Below are 23814 nucleotides of genomic sequence, written 5' to 3'. Positions count from 1 at the left end.
AAATCAACATTAATTAATAGCTTGGAGTCAATCATAATTGTAAATCTTTTGAATGTTGTATAAAACTAGATCTAAGAACACATTAAAAGTGGCCATGTTTGGCTTTTGCAAAACATGAAATGGGGTTGAAAGCAGAACCAGCCGTCTTGTTTCCCACAGACAGACTGATGATCTGCCTTCTCACAGCAAAAATTCAACCTTGATTTTACCTTTGAAGTTTGTGCTCCTTTTTGTAAATCAAATTGTAACTGTTTCTATTCAGGTGAAAAAGGTCCACTTCAAGGCAGGGGACACAGTCAATGAAGAAGATGTTATTATTGAACTGGAGTGATTGGAACAGTAGGTTGCCAAGGCAATGTGTGACATGGCCATCCCTTTAGCTCGAATGGAATGGTCTGAGATAGACAAAAGAGAGAGTCTATTTGTTTGTGATAGGGGTGCTAGTGTGTTTGTAACTTGGATGCATTAATACTATTTTCATGTGTGTGAGAGATGTATATTTCAGCCCATGCAGATTAATGTCTTACTCCAGTGTAGCTGCATATCATATTTACTAAATGTACAGGTATTTATTGAGAAACATTTGACATATTTTTTAGTTCATAGACATTTTAAACATCCGAGTGAATCACCAAATATACAAGATATGTTTACTTCAGGTTTATGTACTTCCACTGTACTTCTGAGACATCTTTAACTTTTTGAGTCGATTGATAGTGCCATTGGTAACGTGCAGCCATGTGAAGACCCATGTCCACGTCTGCACATACGTGTCTGTGCCCTTTTCTGATTTCTTCGTTAATAGACATTTAGATGTCTAAGCAGTCAGATATTGTATGGCTGGAATGAGGTGAGTGAAACGAGTGACTCGCTCTTTAGTGTTTTGTTTACTACTCAGTTAATGATTACACAAAATCTGTATACATTACTGCTGTAATTCACTCGGTTCACAACCACAAGTTCTTCATTGCCAGATATGTATATACAGTTTACATGTGATGTAAGTCCATTCCTGTCTGGCAAATGAAACTCATGATGTTTCAAGGATTTCCTTTACTGGTTTAGTAAAGTGATAGGATGTTTCAAGGATCCCCTTGACTTCTATAGTTAAGGGATAGGATCTTTCAAGGATCTCCTTTACTGTGGTCTATTAAAGGGGTGGGATGTGTAAAGGATCTTCAGTTTGGTTTAGTAAGGAGAGAGGATTTTCAAGGATCTCCTTAACATTGGTCTAGTAAAGGGATACAATGTTCCAGGAAATCTTTTACTGTGGTCTGGTAAAGGGATGGGATGTTTCAAGGATCTCCTTTACGGTGATTTAGTAAAAGAATAGGATGTTTCAAGAATCTCCGTTACTATGGCTTAGTGGGGTGGGATGTGTCAAGGATCTCCATTACTGTGGCCTAGTATAAAGGTTGGATATGTCAAGGATCTCCTTTGCAGCCGTCTGAAGAGATGGGACCAATGCCATTATTGCCAGGGTTGCCATGTTCAGCTCATCTGCACTTAACAGTGTGTTGCGTTTCAGCCAACTGACCATCCGCCATTCTCTTGCCATGGCCCAGTCTCTTAAAACATCATGTTATTGTGAGTCTGTTTGGTGCATAATAAGTCTCAGTCCATGTGTTGAAATATTTGCTTCATGTTAATTTGTAAAATAGTTCATTTATTTCCTGAAGGAACTGAGTGTATACAAGTTGACTGGTTTTACATTGTCCACAAATGTGTCAACATTTACAGTTATATGCAGTTTCTTTGTTCATGTTCCAAAAGCTGCTAGGTAACCAATACTTCATAAATTTCCGTTCAGTCCTACTTATTCGCAATTTTACAATGAATGGGTGAACATAGTTTCCAGGGCATTATCATTTGCAAAGCCCGAGGAAATTCATTAACTTAAACACCTAACGAAGAAGGGCATTTGAAATGACTGAGGGCTTCCACAAATGAAAACGCTCTGAAAAATAGCATTACCGTTATTACAACTAAAATGAATAGATTTCTTAATAACCTGAAAACAACAATGGTATCTCTTTTGAAGCATTTGCTGCTAACAACAAACGACGGAGGTCACTGACACCATTTTTACAAATATGGAAACATCATAAAACAGATGATGTCATTGTTGAGAGTGACAACATTGGACCTTGACCTTTGCCCATAATACCAGCTGCCCTAGCAGTTCAATGTTAGAGTAGTTTATGTTTTCATTGCTGCTTGTTGTAATTTATAGTACACTTGATATGGATGGCACCAGCAAGAAAGTACATAATGGCATAGGTACATGTTACGAATGTTAGTCAGAAATATAGTCGTTATTTAACCCAAGTTAAAACGAACGGTAGGTGATTGACCATGAAGAGATGACCTCTCTATGACATCACCTAATAATGGGCATGATAATGGGTGGTTGTCAAGCAGTTTGGAGGGTATTATCAAGTTGCAGTTTCTGATAACATGCAAGCGTTTCATTGATAATTTTATAAAAACGTATCCTGTAATATGCATTTCCCCTTCTCTGATTCCTTGAACAGAAACATGGTCTGAGGTTTTTCCAAAGTACAAAAAAAAGTACTTTGCATTGCAACAATGCATGTAAGCCTTGCCATAAGTGTCTCTCACTGGCCTGTCACCATCAGTACTAGTTTCCTTTGCTAGTTATGAAGCAAGTGTTTACATGAGGGTGATATATGCATGTAAGAGTGTTTAAGAACACCTTAGGGACAGCAGGAGTTTAAGAACTCCCTTACAGAACAGACGAATCCATTTCCATCCAAGGGAACAAGGAAGGGTTGACAAGTTCAGGCTGCATGTGCAACATGGACTCACCCACCTCCCACATCTGCTGCTGTGGATTATTCAGAAACAATGGTTCAGTCATCAGAACATCTTGTTCCTTAGTTTCATTAAAATGAAATGGTGTGGTATCTGCATGTCTCAATATGAGATAGCGCGACTGCATGGCACTTGTTTAACTCCTCTTGCTTATGCTAACAATGAACAGTTTGGAAAAAATAAATACTCTCAAGGAAAAAAAAGGCGATCATTACAGAATGTATATGCATTTACTGTTTTCCCATTGTAGATTATGGTGTCCTCCATTAATGGCAGGTAAATTATATATTTTTAGACCAGTGAGCAGCTTGTCACAATACATGGTGTACATGGTGTGCACAGGATTGTTATGTTTTTGTTTTCTACATTTTGTTTCAAGAACAGTTACTAATTGTTTTTAAATATGCATAAAGCACATAATCTCATGTTCGGTTCAACCGAAGACTCGTGTTTTACACATAGTATTATCCCGGCCAGGGAATTGTTATTGCAAGAGTATACATGTGGATGGTCGCTCAGATGGATTGACTTGATTCATGCATTAATTTATTTCATTGATTCTGGTTACACATATACCAAAAATAATTATTTTGGTTCGTATTCTGCTCAGGTGAGGAATCATATCGAGACATAGAACCTGGTATAGGGGTTTTCAGTTGGAGAAGACTTTGTGAGGTGGGTGGAAATTGGCAAGGGTGGGGCACAGGGTCAGGTGGGTGGAGATTGGCAAGGGTTGTTATAGGTTTCGGTGGGTGGAGACGGTAAGGGTGGTGCATAGGTTCAGGTGGGTGGAGATTGGCAAGCATTTGGTATTTTAGGATAGAAAGCTTTGTTGCCTTCTCCATGTCAGTTTTGGTGTCAGATCAATCAATATATTTTGTATGTGTTGCTGATTGTCTGAGTTTACAGGACGGAATGAGTCTAGAAATCAACAGGTATAGTATTCAACTCATAATATCCCATATGTGGCTTGGTGCAGTTTTGTTTGTTGGCATTAATGGTGCATGCAGATTTTATGTATGTAGTTATTTACAACTATATTGTAGAATTGAGGAACAATTACACTGTTTAAGTTTAAGATTCACTGGTTACTGAAAACCTTTCAATGTAATTTAGGTAACTCTAACACATGGTACATTTGTAATTACACTTTCTCAGTAACATACAGACTCTAGTACTCTTTTTTAGTCCCATCTTGGATTTGACTCACAGAGTCAGACACTAATCACCAACTTAAAGCCCACTCAGCCTTTTAACCCACTCAGCCACCTAATGTGCTGGCAGTTAGGTGCATGGGTCTGAGAATATGAGGTCAAATTGAATGGGAGTTGACTCAACATAAACCTTACTGAACTAGGACAAAAATAACTGGTTCAACTTTTGAACCAAATCCAAAGCATTGGTACCATTGATTTCTCAACAGTGAGCCAGACTGTTTGGTGATAACTCCTTGTACTGAGTGAGTGAAGACACAGATTTATGAGATTTATGATAATCTTCTAAAATGTTTTCATGATTCCTGACCTTTTTGTTTAGTCTGTCAATGTTTGGTTCTTGCAAGCTTGTCATGTGAAAATGCCTGGAATTAACACTTCACACAAATGTTGACGGACCCTCCACAGATGTGGAACAAGTCTCATTCTAGGTCTTGGATTAGATTTTCGAAGCTCTCTTAGCACTAAGATAGTTGTAAGTGCCATACATTAATATCAACTAACGACTGTCTTAGTGCTAAGAGAGATTCGAAAATCTAAGCCCTGGATGTTGTACTCAGTTTGATCTGGCCTCACCTTCTTTTGTGTGATTGGCAGGGCATACTTACCATGGTTGTGAACACCTGGTGTCACCAATAGTTTTCAGAGATTCAGTCATATTTTCACTTTGTTCACACCTAATGGACTCGGTATGTGTCAGTGATGTTTGATAGCGAGATGCTTCAGATTGAGAAGCATGTTTAGCAACTGTTCCGTGATAGTCTCCTGTAAATTTCAGTTTAGAGGCTAAATCATGTTTTTTGAATGACTGGAAATGGTTGAGTTTACCTATAAGTCTTCAAGTAACACAGATCAGTGTACTCAATCCCCACGTCATGAAAACCTGTCCACACATGCATTTGGATGGCTCTAATGTTTAACTTTCATTTATACCCATGTACAGTAAATGGTTCTCTTTTTTTAGTTTGATGAAATGTTGGTTGGTTGTTTTGCCATTTAAGGAATTTGTACACTGAAGAGTGCTTTTAGACTGATATACGAGAGTCTTCTATAAATGAGATTACCGTTTTAACTAAATTTTCACGCACAAGCACACACACATGCACATGCTTACACATTTGTGTATTTTGGGAAGTACATTTTTGATTTGTTACCAATATTTTGGTTTCCTTTTTTCTTAGTTATACTTATGTGTGGTCAAGTTATGCACAGGTTAATAACCTTTGTTTCCTCGATACTGACAGAAAATGGTTACCATAGTAACAAATATTACCATTTTCAGTGGCTGTATTTTGTAGGCTTCCAAATGAAACTATTTTGTCAATTTATCAACAAACCAGTTACTATGAACACAAAACCCTGCACATAAAACATTCCTGGACAATTCAAAATTTCAATTTGAGATGTTTTCCAAACTTTCGTATCACAAGAGCTGCATGTAGTTCTGGCTTATTCTTTATGACAATAAGGAATGTAAAAAATCCAAGGAATCTACCTCTGTATTGGCCATCATCATTGTTCCCCATCATAAGCAGGTACGTACGTGTATTTGTAAAGTTCACTTTTTCTGTGACGTATGAAGTTTTATTGATAACAGTTCAATATATAGAGAGATTTTTACTCAAGCAATTGTTTCATACGATTTATATGAAGTGAGTGTGAAATTTTGTACACAATTTTGCATGAGTTTTGTATAATTCATATGACATTCTTATCTGAGTCTAGTAATTTCTTTACTATCTGTTTTATTCATGTACATTGTGCAGTAAAACACATTACGTGAGTGTGACAGCCCTGTTCACTGGCGTCACATTTGTTTGTTCAGTGATGTCACAAATGACAAAATACAGACTCAGATGCTGCTTGGCAAGCGTGATATGTGGATATATGATATACATGTACAGTATGGTTCAAAATTATTGAGAATAGCTAAAGCATTTCATATTATTAAACGAGAACAAATCAGATAAAATTGAATGTATTGTGAAAGTGAACTGACCTTTTCATGTTGTGTAGGTAACAATTTAATATTTTATCAAGTCTCCTTGAGCTTCACGGCACAGTCTAAGACGGGTAGGCATACTTCCTATCAGAGAGGTTAGTGTTTCGTGAGTTATGCTGTCCCAGTATCGGACCACTTCTCTCTTCATGTCTTCAATTTTTGTCAACACCTTTTGATTCACACATTCCTTCATCATCCCCCAAATGTTCTCAATGGGATTTAAGTCAGGACTATATGCAGGAAATGGTAATGCAGTCACATTTTTCTCCTGAAACCACTTCTTGGCATGTTTTGCGGTGTGTTTAGGAACATTATCTTGCTGCAAAATCCAGTCATTTCCATAAAACACATGTGCACTTGGAAGGAGAAAATTATCTAATATGTTAGTGTAGCGTTGACTTGTCAGATTTCCCTCAAACACACACAGCGGGGTCGTTCCTAATAAGGATATCCCTCCCCATACATGAAACTTTGGGCTGTATTTAGGTCGTCGATACAATGGTGCTGACGCAGACTTTGTCCATATTTTCACATTATTGGGATATACCCATATTGAGCTTTCACCAGTAAAAATCGCATTTTCCCAGTCAAAGTTTTCATGTGCCAAACACCACTCAACACGCCTGTCTTTATGTTCCTGTTTCATGAGAGGAGAAGGAATTCCAGTCTTTTTCTCCCATCCAAGATCAATCAAATTTCTTCTAACTGTAGATTTTGATACAACTGTTGATCCCCTTTCTATCATTTCATACCTGATGTTGGAGATGCTTGCCCTTTGCTTTTTAGACACTAAAATTCCCAGCCGGACGCGATCTGAGAAGTCCAATTTTCTTGGTCTCCCTGCTCCTTTCTGGTGCCCAAAATGCTTTCCCTCTTTAAAATTCTTCCTAATCCTATACACAGTAGAAAGAGGAGTTCCTGTTCTCTCTGCCAATGTATTTACATCATCAATTCCTTGATTACACAACTCAAAAATCAACCTTCTTTTATCTTCAGCAGACATTGTTGACAGTGCTGAGGAAAATGACGTCTGCTACAAATTCAGGGGAGGTAACTCTAATTGTACTATACTCAGTAGGCCAAGATGAGTTACCTCCCTTATACCATTACTTAGTTTTAAGTATCAGTGAATCAGTTGAGGTGTTAGGATAGCTCAAAGTAAGAAGAAAAATTCTCAATAATTATGAACCAGACTATATATGACATTGGTTGTTTGACCATATGGGTAATATAACAAATGTCTCGCATATACTACAATGCTAGTTAATGGTTACATATTAACTAAACAGGCACAGTTTTGTATATAGTGGAGATATGTTTGGGCGCTGTCTATAGGTCTGTTTCTGCAACTTATGTTTAGAATGTCTCCATAGTAAGTGACCATCATCACCACCAATATTTAGTAGGAGAAATAACAGTCCGTATCGTCCTTGATGTGAATTATATGTGATGTAAGCAACCTTTCCTAAGTTGTGTAAACTACAGTTATGTTTTACAGAGAATGGTTCTGTGTAGAAGAGGTATAACTGTTATCTACGGAATACTTTCATCACAGACTTTGGATCATATTCATTCACTACCACAAAGTTCCTGATTTCAAGTTTATTTAAGCAGAATAGACAGCAAAAAAGAAAACAACAGAAAAGAAAGATTAAAGTTTGTCATTTTGTTAGTACTCTGTGTGTTTATAATGGAGAATGTGGTAAATGTTTCATGTAGGTGGAATGAAAAATGCAGCTTATAAACAGAATATAAGATGAATATAGCTTGTGGCATTGAATTAGTTCCAGCAAAACTTTAGCTTCTGATAAGTTCAGACTTAGCTTGGTGGAATATAAACTGAGCATATGTGTGCTGTTTGGAAGGTTTGTATTCTCTGTTAGCCAGACATTGAAGAATGTATACTGTAGAACATGGTTGTAACAAACACCATGACTGGCACAACAAACTTGTATATAGTAAAGTAAATATCCAAGCCAACACAGATATGGCGTTCTGTCGTCACTAACTGCCATAACTAACACACATATGATGTACTGTCATGAATAACACAGATTTGGCATACCGTCATTGATGACTCATTCTGACTGTCATTACTAAAGTTTAACATGGAAATTGTGTACAGCATGTGTTAAATAACATGGACTGGACATACCAACAAAGTTTGCGTTTCTGTTGAAGGTGCACAGATGTTGGAGGCATTGAATATCTCTGAGTAGAGATGTGTCCCTTGTGACACATCAGGATCCCATGTTCCCTCATTTGTTCTGATCAGTTGCTTCCACAAGTTTTTGACAGCCTTTATGACCTTGGACTCTACCTCAAATTTAGCTAATACTGTTTCATATAAATAAAAACCTACTTGTTAGTGACAGTAAACTGTTCTTCAGTCAACAAATATCAAACTATGTTTTTTGTCTGGCTGTTAGTTATTATAAAATGCAGGTTTCTGGCTGGTAAATTAACTGAAATGTCAGATATAGCTGTTTAAATAAATAAGTAACTGTCCTGGTGTTCATTATAACCATGTTCTACTGAGTCCGAGTAAGTTTCTCATTTTGTTTTAACTTGTGTGTTACGTCAAATTGTAAATGTGTGCTTTTCTTTGTGTGATAGAAAACAGTGCTTGTATGTGTGCCAGTATACTGTTTGCATTGTTGACAATACTGTATCTGCTGTTGACAATATTTGATCTGATGTTGATAAAATTGTGTGAGGTTGACAATATTGAGTGTTTTGTTGTCTGTGTTTTATCTGATATTGTCAGTATTGTTGATGGGGTCGACAATATTGTTATCAGTATTGACATCGCGGCACTTGTCATTACTTTGTGAGTAGAAGGTTGGAGGAGGAATGTAATACTGTTGCTTTTTGCACAATAAAAACATCAATACATTAATCTTAACAGTTTGTCATAACTTTGTGTTACCATGTAGACCACAGTGCAAGAGTATGCCTGAAATAGCACATACCGTAGTTGCCATGACACTTAGGATGTCCAAAAAATTGCAGAGTGTTCCGTCTCTGAAGACCAAGAAATACGAAATCCATGTAAAGTGTCGTTTGACGGACCACTACCACAGCAGGTCAGGGCCTTCCTTGAGGATATGGGTTAGAATTGGTCTTCAACAACCCATACTTGTCATAAGATGCCACTAACAGGACTGGGTGGTTAGGCTTGCTGACTTTGTTGACGAAGTTCACTGGTCACGAGGTGGGGCATGGGTTGATGTACCGTCAATGTTTGTTTATCTTCCCTGAGCTGTTTGAAGCATGGGTATCAGATTGTACACTTCAGTCACCCTGTGTGAATCAAACGATTCAAATAGTGTCTGCTGTTTTTTCCTGCTTAGTTAAGTCACCACGGTGTAATTCTCCTTCTTGATATTCACAGGGACCACATTTGAACGTTTTGTCAAAATATATTTATTGGAATGCGAGGCAAATCTTCTCATTGCCATCACTAGATTTTGCAGATGACACAGGAAAACCAGATTTAGAGTTATCTCCCATTAATTTGTATTAGCAAAACATCGGTGATGTCCGTGCATCATGCGTGGTTCAGATGAAGTACTACCATGAAGTATAAAATGAGTTGCCACTGGCAGCAGGGTACATTGAAATGTACCTCATGTGTAAGTGGGGTACATCAAAAATAATAGAAAAGCGCTCAGCCAATCAGAAAATGGCATTTATGTGTGAGGTGACATAAATGTCATTGTGTTCCAACAGTGTAGATTGATGCTCCTGATATTAATCACTGGATTGTCTAGTCCAGATTCAATTTGTTTACAGACCACCCCCATTATATAGGTGGAATATTGCAGAACCATACAAAACAGGGCATGACCATCAGTTTCAGAATCAGAGTGATGGGTCACTCAGAATACAGTTACAGACCAGTAAACCCTCTGGTTCTCTTACTAATGGAGACACATGACCAGTCCCAGCATCAGACTGTGGTACACCTGTGGCTACAGGTCCTGCACCGGCTTCTGTCACTTGTCCAAAAATCTCAATAAAATAATGAGGTCACATGCAACGTAAAACACAACTTTGTAGATTCTGATACCTTTCGGTATGCACTTATCGAAACAAATCATCAAAAATGCCAATTCAACCTATAAAGTTGAAAACAAAAATGCGATGAAAAAAAAGCCAGCGAAATCAGAGTTCAAACAATTCACTAAATTTCCCCCAGTGCTGGGGGAAAGAGTGGTTTCAACAGCTATGCTGCACTGGGCCCACAATGCAGGCACGGTGAGTAGGTTAGCAGAGCTTGAAACAGTATCCATGCCCGGAGTATGAGGTCATGAGCAGTAGTCTAATCTTGGTTGTGTACACAAACAGGTAAATAATCTACTCTTTACATCAAAAAAACTTGACGATTGTGGTAAGCAGCTTGTCACAGAGAAAGCTCAATGTCTGGTTTATGGACACCTATATGTCTGCCTGCCTGTCTGCTAACGACAATATGCAATACACAGCTTTAATCATTGACCACATGCAATTTGAACTTAACACCTATCAGGGTATATGCCATAACCAAAATAAATTGATTCATGACTCGTGCACCCGAGTCCTGTCTCTGCCACATTATGTAATTAGGCAGGTGTGATACTTGTACACATGACATGTTTTTGTGTCTGTGGGTTGCAAACAAATTACATCCATTTTTCTCGGATGACTGGATCTGACTGAAACTGGTGCAAATTCTTGTCAGTTTCAAGTCCTGCTTTGTACTTGGACGAATGACAGTTTCCATCCACGCAGTAGTCCACCATCTTTACTGGGATGCTTTTTGATGGGATCAAACGCAAATTCAGAGGACATATATTTACAAAACCAAACATCTGTATATACATTCTTTGTGGATAACAACTTCTTCTTGTGCATTTGATTTTGTTTGACAACAGTATATGAATGTATATGAATCCATACTTAAACGACGCATCAAATACAATAAAACTTGTTATCCATAAAGAATCTTACTTTCTTGTGACAGGCTTTACTTCTAAAATGCCCATCAAACAGATCATCTTTCTGTACACACAATGAGCCCTCAGCAAATCAGCCAATGAAGCAGCCAATCGGAAGCCGTCATAACACTTGAGTGCAGACCCACCCGCTATGACTGGGTTTGCTCTCCTATGGGCTTCGTTTTGAGGGAAGTGAGCCCAAGTACAAAATATTGCACTTTTGAATCGCGATTGTACGCTTATAATTTTGTTCATTTTGTTGGTTTTTTTTACAAGCATCAATGTATATTATATGTCATGAATTAGTGATAATTGTGTTTTAATTATGTTTTATGTTTTGGTTGCATGTGACCTTTAAATATTTGAGTTGAGCTGCAGAATGAAAATGTGATGGTCAGAAAGACGGTTTATTTGAACGCATGGACATTTCTACCCACAACTCTCTTTCGAACACAACACAAACATCAGTTTAAACATTATCTCATATTTATTAAATTCAAAATCTTACAAATTAGCTACTTTTATTAGAAATCATTTGTTATATTCTGTACAATACACAAAAACAAATGAGATGCAAAATGCGATGCTATATGATAGCATTTTCATGACAACTGCTGAATGATCATGCTGAAATCAAATCTTAGTACTTGCAGCTGATATAGAAACATCTCAAAACATCCCAATATAGTCACAACAGAATGTCAAAGGGAACAGTCTGATGTGTCAGAGATGGCCGAGTTGGAACAATGGGTGGCCACAATATTATGTACATTGTCCATATTTTTAGGTTTTGAAATCAACCTTACTTTGAAATGATCGTGTTTGAAAACTACCACTCTGAACGTATAGAGAAAAAGTGGAATCAAATGTCCTGTCTTGTCTTGAAGTCGTCTGCTCGCTTCCATCTACTATTTTTGTCAACATAGGAAAATCCAAAGACTTGCCAACTATTATTGTAGAACAATTTCATGGTGGTCAAAATTGTTCAGCTATTGCAAGACAATTGTGCTTGCCCAGAAGTACTGTATATTCTTGTGTAAACCATTTTCAACAAAGAAAATAGAAAATCACCATCGAACGGGTCGTGTAGCCAAGGTGTCAAAGAGGTAGGAGACAGTTGTTTCAGATCATGAAAGGCAATTGCTTCACACCAACATTTTTTTATAGGAGAAGAAATATCCCTATCTCACAAAGGACAATTAGAAGGGTTTTACATGAGGATAAGTTTCACAGGCATATCGTAAGAAAGAAAACTTGAAAGAACAATATCAGAAAACGTCTCACATGGGAATAAAGTAATATTCCGTGATGAATGCAATCTGAAATTTGAAATATTTTGAGTCAACCTTTTCAAGGCCAGACAATTAGACAGTGTACTCTGACTTCAGACAATCACTTTGCTAATCTGTTAAAGACCTGGTCCAGGCATTGGCCATTCTTGTGTGCACCATGTCCAGTATTGCAATGTCCTCATACTTTTGTTGGGCAGCTGCAAGAATTAAGATCTGATGACAATGAGACTGCCTACAAATGGCAGTATCATGCTGGTATTTAATATGTCATTGTTCTGATTTGTAATTTGGTGAATGACTTCAAACAAACCACAGACACTGAAATACTGAAAAGAACTGCCCGTGAGTTAAGTTACCAGAAGGACTAGAATATACTGTCCATTCAAACATTGCTTTCAGGGGGGTATCATTATGAGGACATGTGCACTAAATGTTTGTTTTCATCTGAGCAAATCTTGGCCCTTATTCTTGAAACGTTCGTAGCCCTAAGAATTCTTTGATCATAGTAGGGTTACGAACGTTTCGAGAATAGCTATCCTAGTGTTTCCCAAATAAACAGATCCTGATCCTGATAAGGGAGGTAACTATGCATGACAAAATGCAATACAGTAGCTAACATAGCATCCTGTGAAATGTATATAGGTTGTGTTCTTGTTTCATGCATCACATGTTTGATTGATCTAATTCACCCTTACAAACTCAGCGAATTAAAATCCCAAATCTAAAAGTAAATCTGTACATTCTTAAACAGGTTTCAGAGTAAAACACATTTCAACAAATAGTTCTTTACTTCATAGTATTGTTTTACTAATAAAACAGTTGACACCAACATAGTATGTAGCAATAAAACATAAAACACTATTGCAAATAAATTCAAAATAAGTAAACAAATACTTTAACACACCACTGAAAATTACTGACTCAAACATAAAAAACAACTAGTTTTCAGGTTTTCTTTCTAAAATAACAAAACTGCATGTCTGTGTTCTATCTCAAATCAGAAAAGGGGCCTATAGTTCTTGCTTTAATTTTGTGTTCTGGACTTATTATGTAAATCTGTCTTAATCTCATGAGTACTTGAAAACCTATAAATCGAACTAGGAATGCTATACCATGACCATCGCTACAACCTAAGCTGTACCTTAAATGTCAAAATGTCATCCAAAGAATATAAAGCATTTCTGTTCATCTGAATCCAAATACTAACCAGAGATTATAATAATGATTTACAATTCTGTGAAAATTATCCCAATATTGGCAGGAACAGGGACTTAAGGCTAATAAATCATGGGTTCATTTTTTTTTCTTTTGGAAGGCCACTTGCCACTGGGAAAGTGACTTTAAGAAAGCTACTTGTCCTGACAAATTTTTCAACTGCCCTGATTTTTATGACAAAATCATGATGTTGTAATTATGAAAGAATAAATAAACACAGTACTTAATGTTAATGTTTAGTGGACTTTTTATTGAGAAGTGATAAATAGCAAAGAAAGATAACTCTATCTTATTATCATTGTGACATTTAATAGCTACATTTTGCGCAGATGTTAAATGAAATGAAATCCAAGCTTAATTGCAGTTTGAAACCATAAGCAGAAATGATCTAGTACAAGTAAGACACCATTATTTGATTGACCGAAATGAAAACTGACTTGTCCCAGGCATCGGGCGATGGGATTTTTTAACCCTGTAAACTAATGTTTAATGAGGAATATGTTTTGATTACGACTTCAAGTTCAACAATAAAATTTGACGATTCTGTGTTTTATTATTTGGTATCTGGCGGTTATATATTTAGGATAATTAATAGTAATCTTTTGTAGATTACAGATCATATGTAAATGAAGACCAATTGTAATTTGTATTTTTGATGTTTCTCATTACCCATTGGGTGTAAACAAATACCCCCTGAATAGTTTGAATGTGTATTTTCCTACCTACAAAAACATGTTAATAAACTTCCTGCTTCATGTTTTACTGTGTCTCCTGCCCTCAATATTTAAAGCTCTCAATATCATAACTGCAATTCTACAGGTCAAATATTGTAAATTAGACAATAAAATTGTCCTCTACATCTTCAGCAACAGATGACTGATTATTTGAAATCAAAACCAAACACTGATCAGTTTTCCTCCAAACTGATCACCATTGCATTTGAAAGTTGGAATAAAGATGAGAAACACTATGATACGTTGAAACATCTTGTTTGTTGTTCGACGCCACCCCCTACAATAAGGCAGGTGTGTAAAACTGGACTGCAAATCATGTGATCAATATTGTGAGCACTGATGCAGATGGTATGATGACAAGCATTAACAAAGTTAATGAATTGATTTCGATGCATTTGTCTTCCAGCCAAGGTTACAATGGACTGGTTCTAAACCAAAGAGATAGAAAAGAAAACAAAACTGTTCATTGAGAATCTATGAAACAATTTCCTCTTTGTTTCTACCAGGAAGTGTTTATAAATACTTTGTTACACAATTAAAATAAATAAAAAAGTTCAGTAATGTATCATGTTTACAGGTTGTCTTAGTTGTTGGGTGTTTTTTTGAGTAGAGCATGTAACACACTGAAAACACCTGGATGATGATGAAACTGTTATGAGAGAATATGAAGATCAGTTTGATTGTATCATCATCAGGATAGATGGATGTTTCCTTAAGAAAATACTTTCTTTCCTCTTCTCCACCAATACTATAGCATACTCGAGTCCACATCTGTAAAAGGAGAACAATCATCATATTGAGAAAATGTCGCCATTCATGAACAGTTTTCCAATAAGCACATGGTCACTGTCTCCAACACACAACAGGTATGGGTTACTGAAGACAAATTCGGGCTAGAATCTTGTCTAGGCATCAAAACATGATGATTAGAACATGCCTAAGACTGACTGTGGCTTTGAGTCACTCAAAGCCATATTCTGTGCTTTTTAGCCACTCTAAACCGTATTCTAGCAATACTAGCATTTTCAGTTGTTTATGCCACACTCAGCAATATTCCAGCTACATGGCGGTGATCAGTAATAATCAAGTCTAGACCAGATAATCCAATGATTAGCATCATGAGCATTGATACACATGTGTCAACCAGGTGTGCAAGTCTGGCCACATGATTCAGTCAGTACCCTTATACAACAACCCTGTGTTGCTGAAGAACAGCTCTAACCCAGATCTTCATGGATAAGCAATAACAGCCATTGAAAGCACAAAAGGAACAGGCATTGAACACTGTATGGACAAAGGGAATCAAACCAGGATATTCAGCAGGAAGCATCAACACCTTTACCACCAGGGCCACCCACCATCTCAGGTGGTAGAGAACAGGTTATTTCATGGCTTATGGTTATTGGGAAAAGTTCTCACTTATTGGAAGCAAGAGAAGATATCTGAGAGATACATGCCTGAGTCAAAGTCGAGTTTTTTGGATGCAGAACCATCACCTAAACCTTCAATGTCGACATCACTCTCTGGAGCATTGAGAGCACTCAGCGTCACATCTGTAACAAGAACACAGATCACAATGTCATAGGATTGATAGTGTGATCAACTTGGCATCATTAAAATGGTACAAACAGGTACACACAAGGTCACCTTGCAAGCACAACCCTAGTCAGTGCTATATATAAGGTCTTGCTCAAAACACTACTGCTGGTTTTACACAATGTGTAGGTGAGACAGGATTCCATTTGACACTAATGTAAAAGGCCCTCAAAGAGATATGCCCCAACATGAAAGACGACCTGTACATTCTCCTCCTCACCTGATGTTTTCTGTTTCTTGGTCTGGGGTTCATGCGTCACGTGGTGGGTCACTACATGCTTGACGACTGTTTTCGTCGGCGATGTCTCCACGCTAGGTTGTATGCCAGCATCTTCAAATGCCTTCCGTTTTAACTGATTTTTTATTTGAGAACTGAAAAGTAGAAGTATTATATTCTTTTCAAATGATATTAATAGTAATTGTTGTTTTGCTCAGCTGATTTGGTTTAAACAAAATTTAGCAATTTTCATTATTCGTACTTTTTAAGTTACCTGAAATCTACATAAATTCAACTATGAAGTCTCCATTTCAAATTGAATGACAAAACTCTTTAAAAGATTTTCTCTCATGCTGTTAACTCCACTGTATCCATGACTACTAAATCAGTAAATGACAGCTGACCATGCTGACATCATAATCACTGCATGTACAGGCTTGATCACTGGATTGTCTGGTCCAGACTCAATTATTTACTGACTGCAGACATAAAGATGGAATACTGCTGAGTGTGGCTTAAAACTAAACTCACTCACATATACAATCAGTATCAATTGCTGCAAACCAGAGAAGCTCCCGTAGATACGGAGGAAAAAACTAAGGGATCACATTAATGCACAAGTGTTCCCTTATTCGTTTCCCGTTTTTTTCACAAGGTATTTGATACTCAACTTGTCCTTTCATGTGATCCCTTATTTTTTTTCCCTCAGTATATACTATGTATCCATTAAATATCAACCGATTTGCATATAAATCTGCAAATTTGAGCAGATTTGTGGAAAATTGCCATCCACGGTTAACTGTCATGAAACATAATGCAATACAAATCTACGTACAATACCTAGTCCTCAAAATCATGGTAAACATTTTAGGATATAACTGAAGGTCCCAAAGCTGCAACACATCAACATTTAAAAAATAACCAGGGTTCCAGATTATGTTTCTTCACCCTCTGGTTCAGTCTGTTTGGCATTTCTAAACCAACTATCATTTTTTACATGAACATTATAAGTTGTAAACTTCTCTCGAGGGTAATAAGGTCTGATGTATGCCTCTTTGTAGCAGTTGGTAGGTTGCTCAAGGGGAAAAACACACAACGTATTTGTCTTAACGCCATGTTAAATGTACAAAATATCATTTTAATTTGAAGATTGTTACTGACGAAATGACGTGTAAACAAAATGGCATCTGACTCAAGACTGGATTTTTAAAAACAGTATAAGACATTCTCACAAACCTTAAACGCTATAAAAATAGTTAATCATGTTTAAGTTGTATGTACACTACCATTCAACATATAAAATAGTTTAAACAAAGCAGTGAAAGTCAGTAAAATAAATAGTGAACTAAAAAACAGCTAATGAAATGGTTTTCCAACTCCGTGCACAGAATGTACCAAATTATGACATTATACAGTTGTTAGCAATACAACTTCTCTGTGGAGAGTTTGGCAGTGACCGCGACAGCGGGTGGTATCTATTCCAGCTGTCACCCTCCTGGGTGGAACTCATTAAACTGTCATTAACCAATGAAATTAAGCATTTTACATGAAGGTACGAAGGTACAATAAGATGTATTCTGAAAAAATAAATAAATAAATAAATAAAAGAGAATAAAATAAAAAAATTAAAAAAATCATCGAGTCACTTTTCATGTCTGCCACAAAAGCATCAGAAGTTGTATTAGCTCCCAACAGCTCAACATATGTTGTCAGCAGCAGTATGCAACATTAGGGCTGCAATGATTCAGTTCAATTCATAAAAAATCCAATCTGACACCTTAACTATGATAACCATTATCTCTATTTCGATTCAATATTTGAATACTTATTTGAAATATTTCCATAAGCCAGAACGTAATTTTAACTCCAAGTCAAGCAGTTTCAAGTGCTGAAATAAGGTGAAACATGAAGTTCTGGAAAGGCATTTAGAAGTGTTGGATGAACATGAACGCATGGCACATTTTATTGATAACTACTTCCTTTTTATTCCCCTGATGAAGGAGAAAGAATTAGCTCTGAAAAGTCGTGTAAAATATATAAAAGACATTGTTATCCATGAAACGTGTCATGTATTCAAGGCAAAACATGATTGGTTAATTTGTAGTTAGAAGACATCACCAAGTTGACAGTGGATTTCACTCTAAAAAGGACGACTCTGAGAGTTAAATAGACTAACAGCTAGTCTCTGAAATGAACATATTTTACTGAAAAAACGTTCATAGTGAACAAAAAAAAATAATATAATGAAATGGAGTCCTGAGACTTTCTTCATTTTCAGAAGCTATGGAAATCTAGACTTGGTACATTTTCTAGACTTGCGTGGGCTTTCTTGGATATATACTTCAGGGTCTGTACGACAGACTAGGAGTTACTTGAATTCTGATGTTTTTACTTGTATAGTTGAATGAAGAATTGAATAAAAAATTATTGAATTGTGGGTCCAATATCGAATTGAATTGAGGTCTGGGTGAATAATTGTAGCCCTATGCAACATAAACATGTTGTTCATTATTCAGTATATTACTGCAGTAGAGTTTATGCGTGGGAAACGACTGCATTTGATCAGGAAATAAGGAGTAAAGGTATTCAAGCATCCCTGCGAAAGAGGAATTAAGCAAGGTGTTTTGATTCTGTTCCATGTTGAACTTTTCAATCACAATCAAGTCATTAATCAGTGACAAATCAAGTGAACTACTGTGATATATTTTGTCAGCTGACTCAAACCAAGCTCCAGATAATTTTTGTGACATGGGAAATTTACTTAAACATATTAATGAACATTTCTCTGTTGCCATGACAAGTTAAACATGTTAAAGTTGCTCATTGGGGCCAGAAGGTCGTGCCAGAACACAGAATACACAGGTGCCAGATTAGACAATGTTTTCGTGATAATATTGTAAAATGGCGAGACAAAAATTTGATGCCAGTTTTGACAGGTTCGGGGTTGGCAGATTTTACTGTATGTCACAATTACAATAACAATAGTGGTTATGCCTTTACTTATTTACTTTTTATTCCGGCAATATGATGGAGGGGGACACCAGAAATGGGCCCATACATCTCATTTGCTCACCAAAGAGCATACACTGTAAGCAAGGTAACCACAAGGATAGCCAATCATCCACTGCTATCAAGATGTGAAAGAAACATTTCTGCACATTTTTCACAACACAGAATCTATGAAGCATATTTCTGGTGTCCCCCACCATGATATTGCTAAAAGCGACTTAAAACTCACTCACTCACTAACTAACTCACTCACTCACAACACAACTCATGGTCGTGGTAGGTTTGGAAAAAATGTTGGCATATTTGTACATGGTACAAGCAAATCTTAATTGTTTGGTAAATGATGAGTTTAATTCTTATGCATTTTCACAGCTTATCTGGAACACTAAATATAATTTGCCAAGCAGTTTGTTTCAACTGTGTTCCTAAGCAGCATACCTCAATTTCTGAGCATGAAATAAATTCATTCTGTCACCACGTATGCACTATAAAAACAATTAATGAAACATATACTTACATAGTCCTATTCTTTATTACGTCACTAATTTTGTTGAGATCATCTCCAAACTTTTTAACAGCCGATCTGAGCATTTCAATTTCATTGTCTGTCCATTTTCCACTGTTAAAAACAAAATGTTAGTAGTTAGTATAGAGTGATTCAACAAAAAGATCAAGGCTTGTAATTGAAACACTGGACATGAATAATTATCACGTTAATGTATTTGTTTTACTGTGGCCTATTCCCTATACAGTAAATGCTACAGGTGTTATGATATGGCAGTACAAAACTGTATCCAAATTCAAGTCCAAAGGTAAAATACTTAAAGTCACTATTTCACATCACACTTCTCAACAAATAAATAAATTAAAAAAAAAAGTAAATTGAGTATTTAGATTACAATATTTAACTAAAATGTTCGAATGAATTAATGCAATGTTGCATTAAATCGACTCTTACACCTTCTACCAGCCAAATATTAATTCAAACAAACCTCATAAATTTATGGCCCTTAAAGCACTATTTGCAAATATCTTTTAAACTCCTTTAAAGACATTAACATGCTTAAGATCGGTGTATGACAGTTTTCGATGTATGGAGAAACTGTTTACATTTCATATATGGCAAGTATTCTGTTTGGAAGCTGTTCGCCTCAAAGTTTCAATTATCGATTTCAGGCAAGTCGTAAGGGATAATAAGTTTTTACTGCATCAATAAAAAGTGGATGTGAGTGCATATGCCCTAGCATACATACTATAGGCCAAAGTATTGTCAAAAAATGTGCCTTTATAGTTTAGGAACGGCAGTGTTCATATCATACCCCACATCAACCCGTGATACCAGTCTGAGGGCTTATTTACTGGGGTTTCACATTGAATATGAGATAGAAACAGTCAAATAATAACCTTTCTATCACATACCAAACATTAAACTGTAACACATATATATCTAATGACATACATTTTCACCTTAACAGGTAAACATTAAAGGAAAGCTAATCAAGCAGAAGACACACAATAGGACATAGCTCTGATTTCACGTCACCCAGGTTGATATTGTTAACTCATTAAAATGCTTTAACATGCCTAAGATCGGTTTATGAAAAACTGATTAACAGCCCCTCTATTGTGATAAATACATTACAAGTTGCATTGGTGTAAGACACACCAAAAATACCAGGAATGTTTAACAAGCATCTTACACAGATTTTCTTGTATTTCCCAGTGGGCTATAAATAACATCAATTTCAAAATGCAAACAGATTTTTCATTTTTTTTTTTTTAAAAAAAGAGGCATTTACTGTGATGTGACACCTCTAACAGACCAGATCAGAACAAAATTCAATGTTGGAATGCTGTTTAAGAAGAGGACACTGATTCTGTCCAGCCAATCCACATCTTATCCTAATGAGGTCAAGAATGAGGCAGTGTAGTAACTAGCACCTTCGGTATGATAACACCAGGGTTGGAGGAGGCTCTTCTTTAAAATGTTATCTGAATATATAACCATGGTAACTATATCTGCAATATTTCAGAAGCTCTAGATTCCTGCAATCTATACTTGCAACAAGCTGACTGTAATGGACTGGTCCTTGGCTGGGCTATTTTGCGCTATGATAGTTCAACTGCTATTTAACATGATTAATGAAAAAAATTGGTTGTAATAACAATGATTGTAGTTCTGATCTTGATAATCCTTTGTGCACTCATTCCCTACTAACATAGTAAATGAATATACTGATCTTAATGGAATGCCTGTAGGCAAGGGAATGATTTTTATCATGTTCCCTTGGCCGGCAAATTTGGCCAAAATCATGACATCATCTTAAACTGGATTTTCTTTTTTACACTAACCGTTTTGGGGGTTTTTTTTGTTGTTAAATTGCTGCAAGTTTGCAGCTGAAATTAGGCCCACAAGCAGGCCTGACTGTCTATCTGTCTATCACTTTTACTGTTGTTTCAGATGTTCAAAGGGATTCAGAATAATTTCACTCCTTTCAGTTCTTAAAAGTCATGCATCTTATCACTAAATCTAATTATATTCACTAATTATGCTAACCACTCTATTACAACACAGTACAAACAACTGTGATCTGCCATTTTAAAATTCAACTGAAATAACTTCGGTCTGGGACTGAAGAACTTTTGTCAATCAGTATATGCTGTCAGCTGCAACAAGGCAGTTGACTTCATGGTTAAACCTTCTACATACCTTGTGGGGCTTTGCTCAGTTGTTGGATGGAGCTGCATTGTCAACTCTCCCAACTTGCTGAAGGCTGATCCAGCGGCCGTAAATATTTCACCAACCTGTAACATCATATGAGAAAAGTTCAGTGACTTCAGCAATATTTAACAAAGGCCATGGAAGGTTACAAAGAGCATAAGATGGTAGCTTGAAAAAAGATCAAATCTGGTCCAATGAAAATATTTTGTGACCAAGGTGTTATAACAATAGTTTATAATGTCGAGCTGTGATGGAGTTGTAAGGACCCTTAAAAAAATCAGCCAGAAATGCAGAAAGCAGAAATTAACAAAAGCATGAGCTATAATTACATACATGTTAGTGACCAGTGGATGTCCAAAAATTATAAACTCACAGGTATCTTTGTTTGTGAACTGAAATTTTTTCGAACATTGTGATTGATTAAAGTAGTGTAGGAAAGATGTAGAAAATCTAGCCTGTCCACTGTCCAATTTTTTTTTTCATATATATTGGGTTGTTTGATGATGTAAGACAATAACATCCTTAATATCACTTAAAGTTTATTTTGTTAACCTTGAGTATTAAAGATATATTCATCTATATGACACAGAAATATCAAGTGTTTACTACAAAAAGAGCGTTGATGACACTGCAACAGTGAAATTGTAGCCTCTTGCCATATTCGGGTATTTTGAAGGTATTTTTGATGATGACCAATGCTTTTCCATCCACACTGTGAGAAAGTGTTTTGATCACTTGTTTTTCTGTTTTATAGTAACTTGTCACTAGCAGACGACTGATTTTGAATTTCACTTGCTATTATTTGTTATACAGGCAATTGATTTTGCATCTGAAACTGGTATCAATGATAAATGGTAAATAATATTGATATTTATTTGCTCTTTACATAACTTAACTTCAGGATGTCAATAAAACGTCTCACGACATGAACTGGGCATCCACTCTATGAAACTGTACACTCCGATTGTGCACATATTTCCCCAATAGAGCGCAAGCAATGCAATTATCGAAATCATCAGAACGTCGAATTCTGCTTACTTTGGGATTTGTCATTGGTTTGCTAAAAGTGACCTGACATGAGGATGGACTAGATGTTTTCTTAACCTTTGATCCGCAAAATTCTCCCGTCCCAGACGTTAAGACGGGCTATCTTTCCTACACTGATTCAACACATTCCAACTTACATGACAGTAACCCTACCACGTTAAGTTAAGTCTAGTAAAGCTGACTTCACATTATGGGAGTGTGTTTAACATGTTCTCCTTATTCCCCTCCGCCCTCATCTCCATTCCCGATGAAATGTCGGCATGACGCACTATCATCGGCTAAATACGTATTACAAATCGATTTCTGCCTACAGAACAGACATTGTGAGGCGTACAACATCGCGTTATTCAAGCTTTACAAGATAAACAAATGTTTCAACACAAAAGAGCTTGGGGAGTGTTCGGAATCTTGTTTCCCTGCATCAGTGAGTATTTCCGTAGGAGCATTATCATTTTGATGCCTTTGGTTGTTACCTTGCTTGCAGAACTCATACTGTGGTCATCAATTCACTAACAACATGCTAAAAAGCAACAAATTAATCAGAAAAATTCATTGTTTGGGTTGCATCTCCCGCGGCTGACAATACCGGAAGCGGAACCGCGTTTGTACTCTCGAAACAGTTTATTTTAAGTTCATCTAAAAGTTAATCCAAACAAAAACGTCCGGAGATTTAAATCACGATATAACGGGTATTTGTTCAGTTATGTGAGCGTTTATATAAAATGTCATGATTATTCAACAAACACAAAAACTTCATTCAAGGCATTCAAGGGTCATCTAAGAATACCCACTTTCATGAAATACGCACAAATAAAAACCTATACTTAATCTTCCAAATTCTAAGCCCTAAACAACAAAAATAAAATTAAAGATAGTGAGCTAGACGGCATATCTTGTAAATACCTTCGAAAGTAATCATGTACTGTTTACCTCTACCGAATCACACCATTTC

General features: G+C 36.5%; 2 protein-coding genes across 2 annotated transcripts in view; one reads left to right on the top strand and one right to left on the bottom strand.

The window, feature by feature from the left end:
- Positions 1–8896, top strand: part of LOC137281278 (propionyl-CoA carboxylase alpha chain, mitochondrial-like) — a 40137-nt gene extending 31241 nt beyond the window's left edge. The window contains exons 22-23 of the mRNA XM_067812442.1: positions 263–5947; positions 7244–8896. Coding sequence (XP_067668543.1) covers positions 263–331 — 69 coding nt within the window. The 3' untranslated portion in view covers positions 332–5947; positions 7244–8896. The remainder of the gene's footprint in view (positions 1–262; positions 5948–7243) is intronic.
- Positions 8897–11498: 2602 nt separating this feature from the next.
- On the bottom strand, positions 11499–23485 carry LOC137281277 (chromatin complexes subunit BAP18-like). The gene is made up of 6 exons (XM_067812441.1): positions 23336–23485; positions 21804–21898; positions 19611–19712; positions 16088–16239; positions 15729–15824; positions 11499–15042 (listed from the first exon to the last, which is right to left on the bottom strand). The coding sequence occupies exons 1-6, from the start codon at positions 23351–23353 to the stop codon at positions 15020–15022; spliced, it is 486 nt and encodes a 161-aa protein (XP_067668542.1). The 5' UTR covers positions 23354–23485; the 3' UTR covers positions 11499–15019.
- Positions 23486–23814: the final 329 nt, after the last annotated feature.

Source organism: Haliotis asinina, chromosome 4 (assembly GCF_037392515.1).
Source record: "Haliotis asinina isolate JCU_RB_2024 chromosome 4, JCU_Hal_asi_v2, whole genome shotgun sequence".
In the NCBI taxonomy this organism is placed as follows: domain Eukaryota; kingdom Metazoa; phylum Mollusca; class Gastropoda; order Lepetellida; family Haliotidae; genus Haliotis; species Haliotis asinina.
Note: the sequence above shows the minus strand (reverse complement) of the source record. Positions and strands in the feature narration are given on the sequence as shown.